Raw genomic sequence first — 18,145 nt, forward strand, 5'->3', positions numbered from 1 at the left:
ATCAATACAAACTGAGTTCACCATTTTTCTTCTGCAATTATTCTTGGAGTTTCTACTTAGATTTCTAAAGCTTTTCTTTTGATAATCTCTACATTTCTGTTTTGCTAATTTAACTTGGTTGACGAGTTCTCACCGTCAACACTTGGTTTGGTGGGGCATTCTTGTTATCACGTACTTCGGAAGGACCTCCCTCTTGACGAGTGTAATTGGCTCCTTTGTTTTGGGCAAAATTTCTCCTCTGTGAGTTTAGGCGATCTCGCAGATCATGCTGTGGATCGAACCAAGGGCTCTGAGCCGAACTCAGGTGATTTCTCAGGTCTGCATTGGATCTGCCACTTCGATGGCTCCCAGTCCAATAACTCCAATTAGTGAAACTCAATGCTCGTGGTTGAGGCTGAGGATCTGATCATTGACGCGTGTCCGCGGGGCATAAGTAGGGGCAACGGGAGGAGGATTTCTCCTGCTGTCCCTATAAGCAGGAACATTTCGCGCAGAACGAGGTGGTGTTGGATGTCTTATGGGTGATGGGGGATGCCTGACTGGCGAGGCAATTCTTGTCCCGTCAGGACAAACCAGATTAGCCCACGGTCGTTTTGCTCCACCATTTCTAACTCTCTGCGTTTGGTGATCTGATTGTGATGCAGGAGGATTGGCTGGAACATGTTGTCTTTGCGAGCTTGTCCTGGACCTTCTTCGTGGGTTTCCATGGGTGTTTCCAGACACATACGACGGTGGTACCGAACTTGGGGTCGAGGTCCTAACTAACCGGCTGATTTGTTGATGACCCCTGGGAGGGCCATTAGGCTAAGCATTCTGGTGATCTTGTCCCATGGGCGCAGAACTTGGGGTTGAAGTTCTGCCTGACCGACTTGGTTTGGATCAGTCATACCTGCGGGACTTATGAGACCCACTTTGCCTCTTTCCAACATTAACTTCGGTTGCAAGAGGGGGTAGCCGGGCCAAAACCTCCTCGATTTTCTTATTTTCTTTGGCCAAATGGCTTCTTAACTGCATGTTTTCCAGTTCTACCACAATCAAGTAATCTGGGTTCAGATTCGGCAACAATGACGCTGAACTCCCAGTGTTGCCGTGGACCATCGGTTGCTTTCCCGACCGTTGCCGGATTTCAGGGCTATGCTCACTGGAAACAGCGGCATGGTGAGCCTCCTGCCCACCAGGTTGTTCCATCTCATTGCCATGTCTTGATCGAGTGACCACCATGATGAACTTTGATTGGGATTTTGATGAAAGCACTAATCTGTAGCTCTCAATGAAAGCACCAAACTGTTGACGCGGTTTTTCGCCAGCAGTGAATTAAGAGAATAACTGGGATGAATTAGTGCTTAATGATAAACTGTAATAAGAAAAGGACTCTCAAGAATTCTCGAAAGGAAATTCCCAAGAACACTCGTCTTTTTTACGTGGTTCAGTGATTAAATCCACCTAGTCCACAAGTCAATGTTATTACTGTCTTTCTCCTGAATTTTGACAGAGTTTTAGTATTACAGAATAATACCCCATTCCCGATATCCAAGATCTCAGTATTTATAGGGAAAATCCTTGGACAGGTCTTCTGTCATCACGTGACTTAACATCTATTTTTATCTATATTATACTTATTATAAATATTCCAATTTATCCTAAGGTATGGTCTGATCAGGAAATAAAACTTATCCTAGATCCTCAGGGACATGCGGACATGCTCTACCTGACTATGCACGATTATATTACATGTCCGGGTTATTAGGGATCTGCGGACATGCCATGTCTGGCCATGCACGATTATATAACGTGTCCGGGTTTTCAGGGATCCAAGGACACACCAGATTTTTAGCGTGCCCCGAGCTGAATATACCATGAGCTCATGCCATTGCTGCTATGCCTTATACATATTATAAGTTCGTGCCTATCGCTTTATACACCCCAGCTCATGCCATCACATTGGGGACCGTGCTATCTTCGTGGAGAATAAACGGATTCATTGGCCATTATTTTTTGCCTTTACTTGCCAGTTGTACACGAGTTGAATAAAGGACTCGTGCCGAAATTAGGATGCACAAAATATTATTATGATAATAATATATATGTCTAATTTTTTACTAATTATATTAATATGAATTTAAATATTATTATTATAATAATATTTAATACAAAAATAAATATTTAATACTTATACCACAATAAATTTAAATATTATAAAATATCATTATAATAATATATAATATATAATCTTAATTTTTATAAAAAAAAATTATCATTTATGTTTAAAAATGTTATCATATTATATATATATTAAAAAATCATAAATAATATTTTAGTTTAATTTTTCATTTAATATGTTTATGTCATTTTTTATATATAATATTGTTTATTTATTTGAAATTTATATGATAATGATACAAATTTAATAAAAATAATTAATAAATTTTATAAATAAAATTAAACAATCGTGCATTGTAAATTGTTTGTATCTAGTATAACTAAATTTACCAGTTAGTTTTGTAAATGTTAACTATATAAAATGTAAAAGCACATGTATTTTTTAGTCACGAATAAATTTTGTGTATGTTTATTTTCTCCCTCTTTGTATATTTGTCTGAGGTATATATCAAACTCTTTTTTAAATGGGAAGTTTACAAAAATATATGTAACATTTAAAAAAAAAAAACCATATTTGATGATTCTATGAATTAAACTTGTGTCATATAAATATATATAATTATTCGATGAAAAAAGAAGTGAAAATCTTGCTATGTACTTCATAATGAATAGTATAAATAAGATCTTTTCATCTAATTCAATATTATATTACAAATATATACAGTACTGCAGATGCAGAGTACAGGTAATGATTTACAAAGTGTGACAAGCTTAAAAAATCAATACTCACCAAGTAGTGAGTAAACCTTACCTTGATGTGGATTTGAGAGTACAAACACATCCTTATTTGAAACAACAATCTGAATACAATACAGTTGGCGTTTTTTGTCGCATACCCTTTTTGGCTAGTTTGAACGCTCAAACATAGAACCGTACACAATAGTTCTATGACTCAGCAAAATTAGCTGATGTTTCTAAGGATATATTATCGTAATAACATATTAAAAGTAGGTGAACTTAGTAAGTACCTATTCAAACATGTTTATGATAATCAATATAGGGAAATTTATCTGTGAGAAACATTTTTGAAAGGTAAGTTTGTTTCCATATAAAAACATGATTGACTAAATTTAACATTTTACTTATAAACTGAAAGTATTTGAGATTACCCGACCAAAAAAAAAAAATTTGAGATTAAAATGTAATTAACTTTTCTTTCTTTCTTTTTTTTTACCTTTAGGGGGTCCCACTCCCATGCATCCATATGGCAGAAAAGGACTTCCCCGAGCCCAGTTTTCTAAGACTGAGAAGCCCATAAACAAACATTCCACAAACGAAGCCCAGTGCAGCACTAGAGCCCACGAGGGACACCGCCGTACAGACGAGAACCACGAACGAGTCCTCCTTGGTCCTCATGTCCCTCGCAGTAATCGCAAGCTCAATCCCCGCGAACAGCAGCAAAACCCCCAAAACCCCTACCGGAAACTGGGTCAGTATCGCCACCAGCGACGTCCCCATCACCAATCCAAGCGTTGATTTGCACGCACCGAGTATGGCCACGCATGCACCGCTCCTTCCGCCAAACTTGTACTGACCGGCCAGCCCCCCGGCGCCATGGCAGCATGGCATGGCCCCGAACCAGCAGCCCACCACGTTCATCAGCCCCACTGTGACGGAGACTGACGTCGCTGTGAAATCCTTTCCGGGGAAGAGGTCCGACGAAAGCTTGCAGACGGCAATGACGGAGTTCAGTACGGACAGCGGGAGTTGCGGTATTGTTCCCTTGACGAACCCGTCCCTCCATGCTCGGCGAGTTATTCTGACAACCTCTATTGGTGAAGGGCCAAATTGGATGTCTTTAACGAGATTTGGCTTTCTTATGAAGGCAAAAACGACACCTAACAAGAACACCAAAAATGCCGAAGGAATCGTAACCAAAGTAATCTTCTTCTTCCACTGATCGAATCGGCTAATGGGTAGACTTTCTCGTTCCTGTTCATGGTCTTGGTCGTCTCTAGTATCATCCGTACTATCGGAATTTGAATTTTGGGTTCTCTGCTCTTCACCGGCGCCATTAATTATGACAATAAAACAAGCGCAAACGACAGCCAAAATTAGTCCGTCGAAACCCGTCCATGGCCTCTTGCCTAACGATTTCGACTTGGGCAGGTTCTGAATATTTCGCACGTACTTCACTGCCGTCATGGCAAACGACAACCCCTGAGCAAGCTGAATCCCACGAACGATACTCAGAGGAATCAGCTTATAAACGAGCTGCATCAGCCCAGTAACACCCAGTACGAAGAGGACTCCGCCAGTTAAGATCCCGGCGGCCATAATCTCTGGGATACCAAAATCATAGTTGGACAAAGCTACGGCGGCGATGGACTTCATTGGTTGGACCGGCATGGGGACGCCGTAGATGGCGCCGGTGATAATGTTATAGACACCGGTGAAGATGAGGGTGGTGCCGAGGTTGAGATCTCTAGCCAAAGTGAGGGCCAGGACGATGGGTATGTAAGTGCCCAGGTCTCCCATGGCGCCGTTGAGCTCAGCCCATTTGGACTTGAAGAGTAGATTGGTTCGAACTTGGTGGAGGAATTTGGCCGGGAGAGTGCTTGGTTTATCGGTGGAGGGGTTTTGGTGTTCCATCGGATTGTTGAAGAAATGTATTTTTTTTGTTATTTATAGTAACTTAGGAGAAGCTGGCACGCTGATTTATTTATTTAATTTGACATTAATTATGTTTAGGGTTTAATAATTAATGGGATATTAACAATATATATATTAAATTAAACAAATTACATGTCATAACGTTTTGAAAACGACATCTTTCTCTTCGACTTTATATAATGTGTATTGCACTTCTTTCATCCGTGAATTTTTAGATAAATATAATAGTGAATAATATTATACTGGAATATTATATATTTTAATCATCAATTAAATCTTATATTTGATATAAATCTTGTGGAAGTACTTTCACTAATGACCTTTCAAATGTATTCTTTCTACAATATGGTTCACTAAATCTTTAACTTGCATCTCAGACTATTTAATTTTCATTTCGTTACAAATTGTACATGTGCAAGCTTCTGATTGTCCGTTACGTGAGCTCTTATTATTTATGTGTTTTTTCTGATAGCTTTGTTGTAAAAATTTGAAAAAATTAGTCACCAGCCTATTACCAAGGGAAATTTGAGTTTTTATGCTTAATAGTGGATTGTAATTCAAAAAAATGCTAGGCATTTTTATCATTTCAAAATGATGTCAATTCTTTTTAGCATACCCAAAACACTCCTCTCATTTTGAACATCCCACTTCTCTCTTCGTTTTTCCCTCTCTCTCTTTCTCTCGGTACACAGTGAAATCCCCGAGACCCTGCCCCCCACCGACAGCCTCCTTGTCGATTCTCCGAGTCCCCGCACGACAACCGCCCTCGTCGATTCCCCGAGACCCTAAAGCATTGAGACCTGCCTTGTCGATTCCCCGAGACCCCGCACGGCGACCGCGTCTCTTCTCCGCGTCGCTTCTCCTCCGCTTCTGATAAACGGTCCCTGACCCACAGAATTAACAAAGCCAAAGTTTATGGTCGATTTCCCTTGAATGTTGTGAATGTTGCATATGGTGTGTATATATATGATTATATGTATAATTTTTTTAATTTTTTGTGTGAATGTTGTGACATTTTTCGTTTATTGCATACTTTACGCATTTTATTGAGCATATTGATCTGCTTTGTTTGAGTATTTTGGAATGGGTATGTTGAAAGATGACTGTGAGTTTTTGTTTGGTTTTTTTGATGTTGCTCGATGGTTAGATGGGGGGTTTGATGGGCATCGATGGGTAGGCATTTAGGGGGTTCGATGCATACTCGATGGGTGTTAGAAGGCGCTCGATGCATACTCGATTGGGTTCGATAGGTTAGGTCATTTGGGGATTAAGGTTTTTGCTTCTGTGATTTGATACATGCTCGATCATGGGTCGATGGATGCTCGATGGTCATTTGATGCATGCTCGATGGTCATTTGATGCATGCTCGATTGGGTTCGATAGGGTAGGCCCATTATGGGTTCTAGGTTTAAACCTAAGAAATTAGATGCATGCTCGATTGGGGTTCGATGCATTCTCGATGGATTGGGTTTTATGTTGGGTTCGATGCATGCTCTAGGGTTGTTCGACAGGGCTTTGAAGGGTGTTCGATGGGTACTCGATAGGGGTTTGATGGTTGCATGTATGTTTATTGATGGATTTTTCACGTGACTTTGTTTAACTGTATTATTTTTATCATTATTTTTTGCAGATGCCGAAGTTTCTTTTTCCCTTTCACAGATCACTTTCCTGGACGAGTCACATATAGGGGTAATAGTTACTTTAGAACAATCAAGGACAAGTTTAAGGAGCTCGGGTTGATAGAAAGGGTGAAGGAATCCCCTTTCAAACAATTTTTCGTGGCTGAGAAGTTAAACTTCTCTGCATCTCTCATACATCAATTAATGTTGTGCAAGATCCAGTGCATCAAAGAGGATGAGTTGTATTTTCATTTGGGATCTAGACCCTGTAGATTTGGTAGAGGCGAGTTTGCTTTGGTTACGGGGTTGAACTTCAGTTCCGGGCCATCTGAGACTGATTTGAAGAAACACTTGACTAGTGACCGCTTAATCAAGGAGTACTTTAATGATGAAGAAACAGTGAAGATAAAGCATTTGGAGGCTGCTTTAAAAAAATTGTACTGTATTTGAAGATGCCTACAAGTTGGGCCTATGTTTCTTTGTGGAAGGGGTTTTACATGCACGAGAGGGCAAGTTAAATGTCTGGATAGATTCGCTGAAGATGGTGGAGGACACTGAGTACTTCTTTACTTACCCATGGGGGAAGGTGTCTTTTAACAAGCTTATGGATTCATGTAAAAAAGACATGCATCATCAAAAGAGGAACTATGAGAAAAAAGAAGGAAGTTAAGGGGAAACAGAAAGAAGCAAAATACAGTTTGTATGGTTATGTCCCTGCATTGCAGTATTGGGCATACGAAGCCATCCAGCAGTTTGCATATGAGTATGGTATTAACCATGGAAACCAGTTTCCGAGGATGCTCATTTGGTCGAGCAATAAGGAGCATCCTATTTCGAAGGGTGACCTTGCACCGATGTTCAAGAAGACGAGTGTAAGTTCTGCTATATTATGTCAAAATACAATATTCTTTGGTGGTTTCAAACTAACTTAATGCTTTGTATTTGATGCAGTTGATTGTGTTGTCCATGTTAAAGCCCCGGCCTTCGGAGATAGATTATAGTGCTCTGACTGAGGGTGATGCTCCCTTGTATCCCGGGTTAGGCCAAGAAGAAGAGGTAGAAACTCCCACTGATTTTGAGAAGGTGGCGGAGATAGCTGCTGAGGTTGCAAAGGCAGCCAATATTTTTGTTGATGGCCTTGATGATGAGGATACCCCAGTCCCCATCGGCCCCACACCCTCGGCCCCAGCCCCATCGGTACACCCCAGTCCTGATCAACCTGATTTACGGGAGGTGTTAAAGAGGTTGGAGCAAGTTGAGAGTCGTCTGGATACTGTAACGCCCTAAACTCCAAGGACCGTTACGGTGTGCCTTATAAACAGTGCTAAACTCGCTAATCGAATCATTTGGCCAAAATCGTGTAACTAAGTATGATTAACAGTTTAGGGATTAAAATTTTTGGATAAGATATAATGTTTCATTAGAACGTTTACTGTATACATTGAGATCCCAAAAATATAATTTAAAAGTCTATTACAAGAAAATATTTACAACTGCCCAATCTAAGCGGCAAAACAAGGTTTAACCCTAGTTCCCCTTTCAACCCTTGGCCGTGGCGGTCAAGCAGCCGCATATGTACACATCGTCACCTAAGCTCTCCAGCTCAGGGATGGTCCAACTTTCTTTTGCCATTACCTGCACCACATAGCACCCGTGAGCCGAAACCCAACAAGAAAACTTAATATGCTCATGATCAGTAATAACATGTCATCAAATCATAAGGCACATGCCTAGCAAATATAGCCCTATTCAAGCAGGCAAACAAATATAGCCCTACCCTCTTGAGTGAATGACTTTCAAGTCAATCCAAATCAGTTATATGATTTAACACTGATGGTTCCGGTAACCATACTGGGCTGATAGCCCTAAATAGAAGAGTGACAGTTGTACAAATCACTAAGGTGGGTTTCGTTCCCTTTAGCCATGTGAAGATAGGTTATAGATAAGTGATCATTTCACTAGCTTGAACAAGATAGGTGTTCGATGAACTAATCACCAATATAACCTATCGCATGACCAAAGAGTCGCAACCATGGGATTCCGCTCCCTAGCCATGTGACAAATCGTCACCTAGGCCTTTGGCCATGGCTCTAAGTAACTAGCCCTAGACTAGTCAAGCGCTTAGAATTTTCATCGACCTTAGGGTCGGTCCAGCATTAATGCTCCTAGAGTCATTCATCGCTGATATCGATTAGATCTAATCTTTTATCGGCCCTGCGTTCATGACGCTTATGTCGTTCTCGACTCTTAGGTCCGTAATACGCGACCAATGCCAACCCTGACTAGTCAGTGCCATACACAAGTAAGCAATGCTACCAAACATATATCATATGTCAAATATCTAAATACAGGGCATTCAGCATGCTTACTTAACAATTGCTAGCACAATTAGGATCATGCATAAACACAGAGGCTCAAGATCTGAACAATCTCATATTCAATATTCATAGCATGCCTTAATCACATGTTTCTCGTGCATCCCATGCATTACATTTAGACATCCAACATGCATCAAGAATAACCATGCACAGGGTGTAGTTTTCTTACCTCTTTTTCGAGCGAGAATTAGAACAAGAACGACCCTTGAGAATGATCGATCCTTTAATCCTTTAGCGGTCACCTAGTCATGACCAAATACAATCTTCAATTAATGAAAATCAACAAAGATAGGGTCTTGATCTAAACTCCACTCTCGGGACCCAAAAATGTACCCACACGGTGAGTAGATACGATCCCGGGCCTTAAGGATTGAAACCCTAAGCCAAAAACCCTTAAAAACACTCAAAACGGGCTTCTAAAGAAACATGGTAGCACTGTAGGGCTCTTCACAGAACCAAAACCACCCAGCACCTCTTCGAGTAGCGCTGTAGCGCCCCCTATTAGGTGCTATAGCGCTACCTCCAGCCTGAAAATGCTCAGAAACCTCTTCCTTCGATTCCACCATTTCCAACCCAAACCAAAAGCTTCCAAACATCAAATTAAGTCCCAAATGAACCCAAATACCATCTCCACATGTCCTAGGCACCACAACCCCAAGAACCCTAGCCAAAACTCTAATCAATTCCCAACTTTCCAACTCAAAAACCAGCTGAAACTCAATTAGGAAAACAGAGCAAAACAAGAGTTCTAATGGCTAGAAACTCAGCTCAATTTCAGAAACACACCCTCTTTAATGGTGGAGCATAACCCTAGCTTATCACAGCTTGGTTCCTTGGCTTGATTCCTCAAAAAGAGCTTGAAAGTTCAAAGAGAAATGGGGAAGAAATGATGTACGGGAGAAGGTGATTTTGGTGCTCTGTTTTTGAGAAGGTTTCTACAGCTTTCTAAGCTTAAATGGCTGAAACAATTCCTTTAGGGTGAAAAGACCTAAATGCCCTCAAGTCTAAAATAAACCTGAACAGCCACCAAGGGCACAATCGTCCTTTCGCACCTATTTCGTTAATCATAATTAACACCTACCAATGCCTGTTATTCTCAATATTCTCACATACCAATAAATCATATCCCATTACCCTTTAATTCCCAGTAATGTTCTAATCATTAAAATCACCTCGAGACTCACCCCGAGCCTCGAACTTAAACCCGTTATGACCAGACCGAACATTTGCATTTCATGATCGTCTCATGTCGAATGGCTCGAAAAAATCCACATATAATGTGGTACCATTCAAAACTCACCCACATGCACGAAAATACACAATTACGCCGTTAACGGGCAAATTACCAAAATGCCCTTATAATTAAAATAAACCCATATGCATGCATTTATCATCATATTATAATATAATTCACACAAACATGCATATAATCATTTAATAACATAATAAATCAATTATGGCCCTCCCGGCCTCCTAATCAAGGTCCTAAACTTTATTAGGGATTTGGGGCATTGCAACTATCCCCTCCTTATAGAAATTTCGTCCTCGAAATTTTTCTATGTCGCCCGGAATATAAATTATGCACAACTGATTCCAAGGTACACTTTGGTCCTCAGAACCTTATTTCTTCTGTTACAATCTGAACTGGCTATTCCTTACTAGAATACCAACCTCAACCTTCAGATTCTTATGACTCAACTTGTGAGTTCCTTTCAACCCATGTCCACTGCATGGAAATACATAACACACTGTATTCAACCGACAGTGCCAAAGATAAGGCTGATCCAAAGTCAACCTAACTAGTCCTATCAGGATTCAAACTGTTATACTACTCTAGGGCTCAACTTGCCCTTAACTCATCACCCCTTTCCATGGTGATACTTTAAGGAAGATACATTCTTCTGCTGGTCCTGATAGGAGGGGTCGAGTGGTCAGGGTGGCCGTCAGGGTGGCGGCAAGGCATGGCGGACCTATCCAGAGTGCCCGAGGTGTAGAAGACGCCATCTGGGCGAGTGTCGGGCCAAGGCATGCTTTGTGTGCGGAGCAGTAGGGCATCTCAGGAAAGACTGCCCAACGGTGAAGAAAGGTGAAGCAGGAAAGGTGGATAGCTTGACTCCAGCTCGAGTATTCACCTTGACTCAGGCAAAGGCCGAGGCTAGTTCCTCGCTAGTGACAGGTTAGCTTTCTAGTGCTGGCTTTCCTTTTACAATATTGATTGATTTTGGTGCTACACATTCTTTTGTTTCTAGTAGGGTGATTGATAGATTGTGTAGACCTAGTGAGTATCGGACTACAGGGTTTGGTACTTTATTACCTACGGGGGAATTGGTAGTTTCTTGGAGATGGATTAGGGCATTGTCAGTGATGGTTGATAGTAGGGAACTCTCGGTGGATCTGATTGAGTTAGACATAGAGGATTTTGATATGATTTTGGGGATGGATTGGTTGGTTAGGTATGGAGCTACTATTGACTGCAGGAAGAAGATGGTGACTTTTGAGCCTGAGGGCGAGGACCCTTTTGTCTTTGTGGGTGCGGTGTCTGGACCCCACGTACCCATGTTTTCAGCATTGAGAGCCAGAGACTTGTTACAGGGTGGATGTATAGGTTTTCTGGCTAGTGTGGTGGATACTACTAGGGTTATGCCGGCAGGGCCGGGAGAGACCAGATTGGTGTGCGAATTCTTAGATGTATTTCCTGAGGATTTTCCAGGGTTGCCGCCGCGCAGGGAGATTCAGTTTGAGATTGAGTTAGCACCGGGGATAGAACCAGTATCAAGGACACCATATAGGATGGCACCAGCAGAGTTGAAGGAATTGAAGATACAGTTGCAAGAACTTCTGTATTTGGGATTCATCAGGCCTAGCTATTCTCCATGGGGCGCTCCAGTGTTGTTTGTTAAGAAGAAGGATGAGACTTTGAGGATGTGCATAACTTATAGGGAATTGAACAAGTTAACCATCAAGAATAGGTACCCTCTACCAAGGATTGATACTTGTTCGACCAGCTGCAGGGAAAGACGGTGTTCTCAAAGATTGATCTTCGATCTGGTTATCACCAGCTGAGAATCAAAGATGAGGACATACCGAAGACGACCTTCTGGACACGGTATGGGCATTATGAGTTCTTGGTCATGTCTTTTGGTCTGACCAAAGCCCCAGCAACTTTTATGGATCTGATGAACAGGGTGTTCAAGGACTTCTTGGATCGGTTCGTCATTGTCTTCATCGACGACATTTTGGTATACTCCAGTTCAGAGGCAGAGCATGAGCAGCATCTTCGACAGGTTTTACAGAGGTTAAGGGAGCATCAGTTGTACTCCAAGTTTAAGAAGTGTGAGTTTTTGTTGCCAAAGGTGACCTTTCTTGGGCATATAGTTGGGGCAGAAGGGATTAAGGTGGATCCGTCCAAGGTTGAAGCAGTAAGGGATTGGTCGAGGCCAAGGAACGCCTCGGACGTTTGAATTTTCCTTGGATTGGTAGGTTATTACAGACAGTTCGTAGAGGGTTTCTCAAAGATTTCTACACCAATGATAGAGTTGACAAGAAAGAATCAGAAGTTTGTTTGGTCAGAGAAGTGTGAGAACAGTTTTCAAGAGTTGAAGCGACGGCTTATTTCTGCACCTGTGTTGAGTCTTCCTTCGGAGGAAGGAAAGTTTGTGGTATATTGTGATGCATCGAGGATGGGTTTAGGCTGCGTGTTGATGCAGAATGAGAAAGTTATAGCCTATGCGTCTCGGTAGCTAAAGGAGTATGAGCAGCGGTATCCTACTCATGACTTGGAGCTAGCAGCAGTGGTATTCGCACTGAAGGTGTGGCGTCATTATTTGTATGGGGAGAAGTGCGAGATATACACCGACCATAAGAGTTTGAAGTATTTCTTTACCCAGAAGGATCTGAACGTGAGGCAAAGATGTTGGTTGGAGCTGGTTAAGGATTATGATTGTGATATTCTTTATCACCCTGGGAAGCCCAATGTGGTTGCAGATGCGTTGAGTAGGAGGGGCCCAGGACAGTTGTATAGTTCCACCCAGATCTTGAGAGAATTAAATGATGAGATGGCCAGGGCAAAGATGGAACTGGTGGTAGGCCAGTTAGCCAATATTACCTTGCATTCGACCTTGTTAGAGCGGTTCAAGGAGGGACAGTTAGTGGATATGCAGTTGCAGGAGGTTAGACAACATGTCTTAGCGGGAACAGCTAAGGATTATACTGTTTTTGAGATAGGTTTACTTCGATATCAGGGACGGATTTGTGTTCCGACAGATGAGAGGGTCAGACAAGAGATACTGGATGAGTCTCACACTACGCCATTGTAATGCCCCGAATTCTCCGATGAGTTTAGCAGCATGAAGAGTTGGTCGGGAGGGCCATACTTGCTTAAATATGTTGTTAATTGATTAAATGCATGTATATGTTGATTATATTATGATATGATGTGAAATTCATGCATATGAGTCCATATTTACAATTACAGGGGTATGATGATAATTTGGCCCGTTGAGGGTAATTTGTGTATTTGGGTGCATGATGTGATTTGTGAATGAGATTCCATTATTATGGAGATATATTTGAGCTATTTGTCATGAGACGGTTATTTTTAGTGGATTAGCGATTTTACCATAATGGGGTCAATTTTGGGGTAATAGAAATGTTCATTTGATGATAGATTGGGAATATTTGAGATCAGGGTGAAATTTTGGAGGTTTTGACTATAATGTCCTCGGGGGTGTTTTCGGGACCCCGAGCATTAGGTTTTATTTGAGGTTACTTAAGGTTGAAGTAGCTTATCAGATAGAACATACGATAAGAAAACCTTCCGTTCTCCCTTTTCAAAGTTCGTTTTACCGTTTAAGCTTTTTTGACGAAATCTTGAGTTCTAGGAGTCGGAATCAAGTGAGGATCGAGGGATAGCGATCCTAGGGAAGATTAGAAGCTTCTTAACCGAAGGATTCAACAGAAAACAACCCAATTGAAGGTAATCGAAGTTTAAGTTTTGAATTTTTTCCGAGTTTCTGAGCTTTGAATTGAATTTGTGAATTCTTGAGTTTTCGGTTCGTTCGAGCCTTGGGTTTTGAGGGTTTTGATGCATGGGGAAGCTTGGGAACTTTGTTTTGATGATTGGGGAATGTTTAGGTGTGTTTTTGGGGACGTTGAAGTGTTGAAAACACGTGGGAGAATGGTTCTGGGTTGGGCGCCGCGGCCCTTGTGTGGGGCGCCGCGGCGCTTGCCTCTAGAAATTCTGGGGGCCGTGGCCCAAAGTGCTAGGGCCGCAGCCCTTGCCCTGTTTTCGCCCCGTTTGCTCGTTTTGACCCCGGAAACCTAGTTTTAGGCCTCGGGAGTGTCCTTGCTACTTGGATTAGTTTGGATTGATCTCTTGGAGGTTAGATAATGGTTTGAGAACCCTTGATTATCTTGATTATTGATGGTATCCCAAATGTGTTGTGATTAGGTAACCGCTAAAGGACTAAAAGCTAAACTGTTCTCAAAGGTTGTTCTTTTGCTCATTCTAGCTCGAATCAAAGGTAAGAGAACTGCACCCCAAGTGTGACATGCATGGATATTTGTGAGGCATGTTGATTGTATAAATATGGACATGGATTGAATACAGAATCGACAAAAGTGTTAGTATCAGCTGTGAGGCTGTGACTTATTTGTCAGGCTCGGCAGTGTTACTGGACACAGGTCAGGAAGCGCTGACTTACTTGTCAGAACGGCCTTAGCGTGAAACACACAAGCCAACAGAGATTAGATCTAATCGACCATTAGCATTGAATGACTCAAGGAGCATTAATGCCTGACCGACCCTGAGGGTCGATGAACAAACAGAGCCTGGAGGCTAGTGGCTTACCTATCAGCCACTCTCCCGCTAGAAAAGAGAGCTTGAAGGCTAGTGGCTTACCCATCAGCCACTCTTCCGCTACAAAACAGAGCTTGGAGGCTGGTGGCTTACCTAGCAGCCACTCTCCCGCTAGAAAAGAGAGCTTGGAGGCTAGTGGCTTACTTAATAGCCACTCTCCCGCTAAAATCATGTGTTATTCATTTGTTGAAAGCTTTATGCTCAGTGTGATTATAATGATAATCATTTGATAATGTTATGAAAAGTATTATGTTTTCTTGCTGGGCTTTGGCTCATGGGTGCTATGTGGTGCAGGTAAAGGGAAAGAGAAGCTCACCTAGCCTTGAGTGGAGAGCTGATGTGGTGTTGTGTACATATGCGGCCGCTTGACCACCACGGCCAAGGAGTTCTCAGAGGAACTAGGGGGTTTACCCTATTTTTGCCGCTTAGGTCGGCGGGGCTGTAACTTTACAACTATAATGACCATTTTGTACTGAGAACCACTTGTAAATGTTTTGTTTAGCTCTGCAAAGCAGTTTGTAATAAAATCTCCATTTCCTTTTTATTGGTTTTGTACCTTAACCTGTTAATCACACTTAGAGCACGTTTTTGACCAAAGGACTCAGGCAATGAGTCAAATTTCTGGTCCACCGTTCACCGTAACTGTTCTGGGGTAGCCAGGGCGTTACAACTTGGTATCAGAGCAATGCCAAGGTTAAGGTTCCTGTAGACTGGCTGGGCATGTACACACATCACTTAAGTCAAGCTCGACTCATGGTTTGGTAACTCTTTACGTAGTTATGTGCATAACTGCCTAAATGTGGTGCAAATGCTTTACCTGTATGCATGAGATATTATGAATTGTTATGTGATACATGCTGAGTGCTGAGTGCCATAAACATGTATCTGTTGGTGAATATTGAATGACTGTGGAATATGATAATTGTCTGCTTTTCTTGGACCGTGAGGCAGCAAGAGGTTTAGTTATTACTACCTGACTGGCCGTATTGATTATTGTTTCAGTAAGGTATCAGTGACAGAATGAACCCAGAACAAACAGATACTACAGCTTGCCAGAGTGGTCAGGGTCAGAATAATGACAACAATCAGGGTCAAGAGAATGACCAATCCCAGATTCCACAGCCAGTACCTGCAAACTGGCAGTAGTTGTTTAATGATTTGCAGGCTATAGTGTTGAAACAGGGAGAGGAGCTTCGTCTCCTGAGACAGCAACAAGTGCCTGCAGTGGTTAACGTATCAGAGGCACCTTCTGTGTCAGTGCCAGTTATTGGGCAGCAGCCTGGGGTTGAAAATAGATTGGAACCTCTTTATGAGCGGTTCAGGAAGCAACAACCTCCAGTTTTTGAAGGCAGCCCTGATCCTATCAAAGCTGAACAATGGATGAGCATGCTTACCACTATGCTTGACTTTATGAGGGTAGTTGGTAATGAGAGGGTGGCCTGTGCTGCCTATATGTTTCGGGAAGATGCCCGGATTTGGTGGGAAGTGATTGGCCAGACCAAGGATGTTAATCTCCTGAGCTGGGAGGAGTTTCAGACTTTGTTTAATGAGAAGTACTATAACGATGCTATAAGAGCGGCGAAGGCCGATGAGTTTATGAGGCTATTTCAGGGAAGCTTATCAGTTACTGAATATGCCTTAAAGTTTGACCGTTTGGCAAAGTTTGCCAAAGAGCTGGTGCCCACTGATGGGACCAGGAGAGAGAGATTCCTCCAGGGGATACAGCCCAGGTTAGCCCGGGACGTTCGCATCACCACTATGGCAGGAGTTACTACTTATGCACAGGTGGTGGAGAAGGCACTCACAGTTGAGAGTGCGGAGATTAAGATCTGGCGTGACAGTGCAGCCAGAAAGGATTTCAGGAGGATAGTTCCTCCATTTGTTGGTTCTGGTAGGGGTGTTGGCCCCAGTGATCAGAAGAGGAAGGTTCCTGACACCTTCCCAGTTCCAGGTCCTGACAGGAGATCTCGTGGTATTACAATAGGTCGTCCTGGGGGCAGTGAAGCCTGGAAGACTCGTCCTGAATGCCCTAAGTGCAAGAAACGCCATTTGGGAGAGTGTAGGGCAAAGGCCTGCTATTTGTGTGGAGTAGTGGGACATCTTAGGAAAGATTTCCCTCAGATAGGGAAAGAAGAACCCGAAAGGTGGACAGCTCGACCCCAGCTCGAGTGTTCACGTTGACTCAAGCAGAAGCTGAGGCTTCTCCCTCAGTTGTTACAGGTCAGCTTCTTAGTGCAGGGACCCCTTATCATGTGTTAATTGATTCTGGTGCTACGCATTCCTTTGTTGCTAGTAGCATTATTGATAGGTTGTGTAGACCTTGTGATTTCTATGCTGTGGGGTTTGGTACTTTGTTACCCACTGGAGAGATAGTGGTATCCAGAAGATGGGTCAGATCTTTGCCAGTGACAGTAGAGGGCAGAGAGTTGTTAGTGGACCTAATAGAGTTAGTTATGACTGACTTCGATATGATACTGGGTATGGATTGGTTGGCAAAGTATGGGGAAACTATTGACTGCAGAAGGAAGATGGTCACCTTTGAGCCTGAGGGTGAGGATCCTTTTGTATTTGTTGGTACTGTGCATGGACCTCGTATTCCTATGATTTCTGTGTTAAGGGCCAGGGATCTTTTGCAGAGAGGGTGCATTGGATTCTTAGCCAGTGTGGTTGACACCACCCAGGTCATGCCAGTGGGACCAGAGGATACTAGACTTGTATGTGAGTTTCTGGATGTGTTTCCAGAGGATTTTCCAGGGTTGCCACCACACAGAGAGATTGAGTTCGTTATAGAACTGGCACCAGGGACGGAGCCAGTGTCTAGAGCACCGTACAGAATGGCCCCAGCTGAGTTGAAAGAATTGAAAGTGCAGTTGCAAGAGCTGCTGGATATGGGTTTCATTAGACCTAGTTTCTCACCCTGGGGTGCGCCAGTTTTGTTTGTAAAGAAGAAAGATGGTTCTCTGAGAATGTGTATAGATTACAGGGAACTGAATAAGTTGACAATTAAGAATAAGTATCCTTTGCCAAGGATAGATGATCTGTTCGATCAGCTGCAAGGTATGAAGGTATTCTCTAAGATCGACCTTCGTTCTGGTTATCATCAGTTGAGGGTCAAGGAGGGAGATATACCAAAGACTGCTTTTCGTACCAGGTATGGGCATTATGAGTTTCTAGTTATGTCATTTGGATTGACTAATGCCCCTGCTGCTTTCATGGATATGATGAACAGAGTGTTCAAGGATTACTTAGACCAGTTTGTGATCGTCTTCATCGATGATATTCTGGTATACTCTCAGACTGAGTTAGAGCATGAGCAACATCTGAGGTTGGTTCTACAGAGACTGAGAGAACATAGATTGTTTGCTAAATTCAAGAAGTGTGAGTTCTGGTTGTCTCAGGTATCCTTTCTTGGACACATTGTCAGTAAGGAGGGGATTAAGGTAGATCCAGCAAAGATCGAAGCGGTCAGAGATTGGCCAAGGCCAAAGAATGCTTCTGAGGTTAGAAGTTTCCTTGGA

The 18,145-nt window shown here is 42.4% G+C and overlaps 1 protein-coding gene across 1 annotated transcript; it reads right to left on the bottom strand.

The window, feature by feature from the left end:
- Positions 1–2,769: 2,769 nt before the first annotated feature.
- Positions 2,770–4,858, bottom strand: LOC133788896 (molybdate transporter 1). The gene has a single exon (XM_062226541.1). The coding sequence runs from the start codon at positions 4,750–4,752 to the stop codon at positions 3,337–3,339; it is 1,416 nt and encodes a 471-aa protein (XP_062082525.1). The 5' UTR covers positions 4,753–4,858; the 3' UTR covers positions 2,770–3,336.
- Between the last annotated feature and the right edge of the window lie 13,287 nt (positions 4,859–18,145).

The sequence above is a fragment of the Humulus lupulus genome, chromosome 7, assembly GCF_963169125.1.
Source record: "Humulus lupulus chromosome 7, drHumLupu1.1, whole genome shotgun sequence".
NCBI lineage: Eukaryota > Viridiplantae > Streptophyta > Magnoliopsida > Rosales > Cannabaceae > Humulus > Humulus lupulus.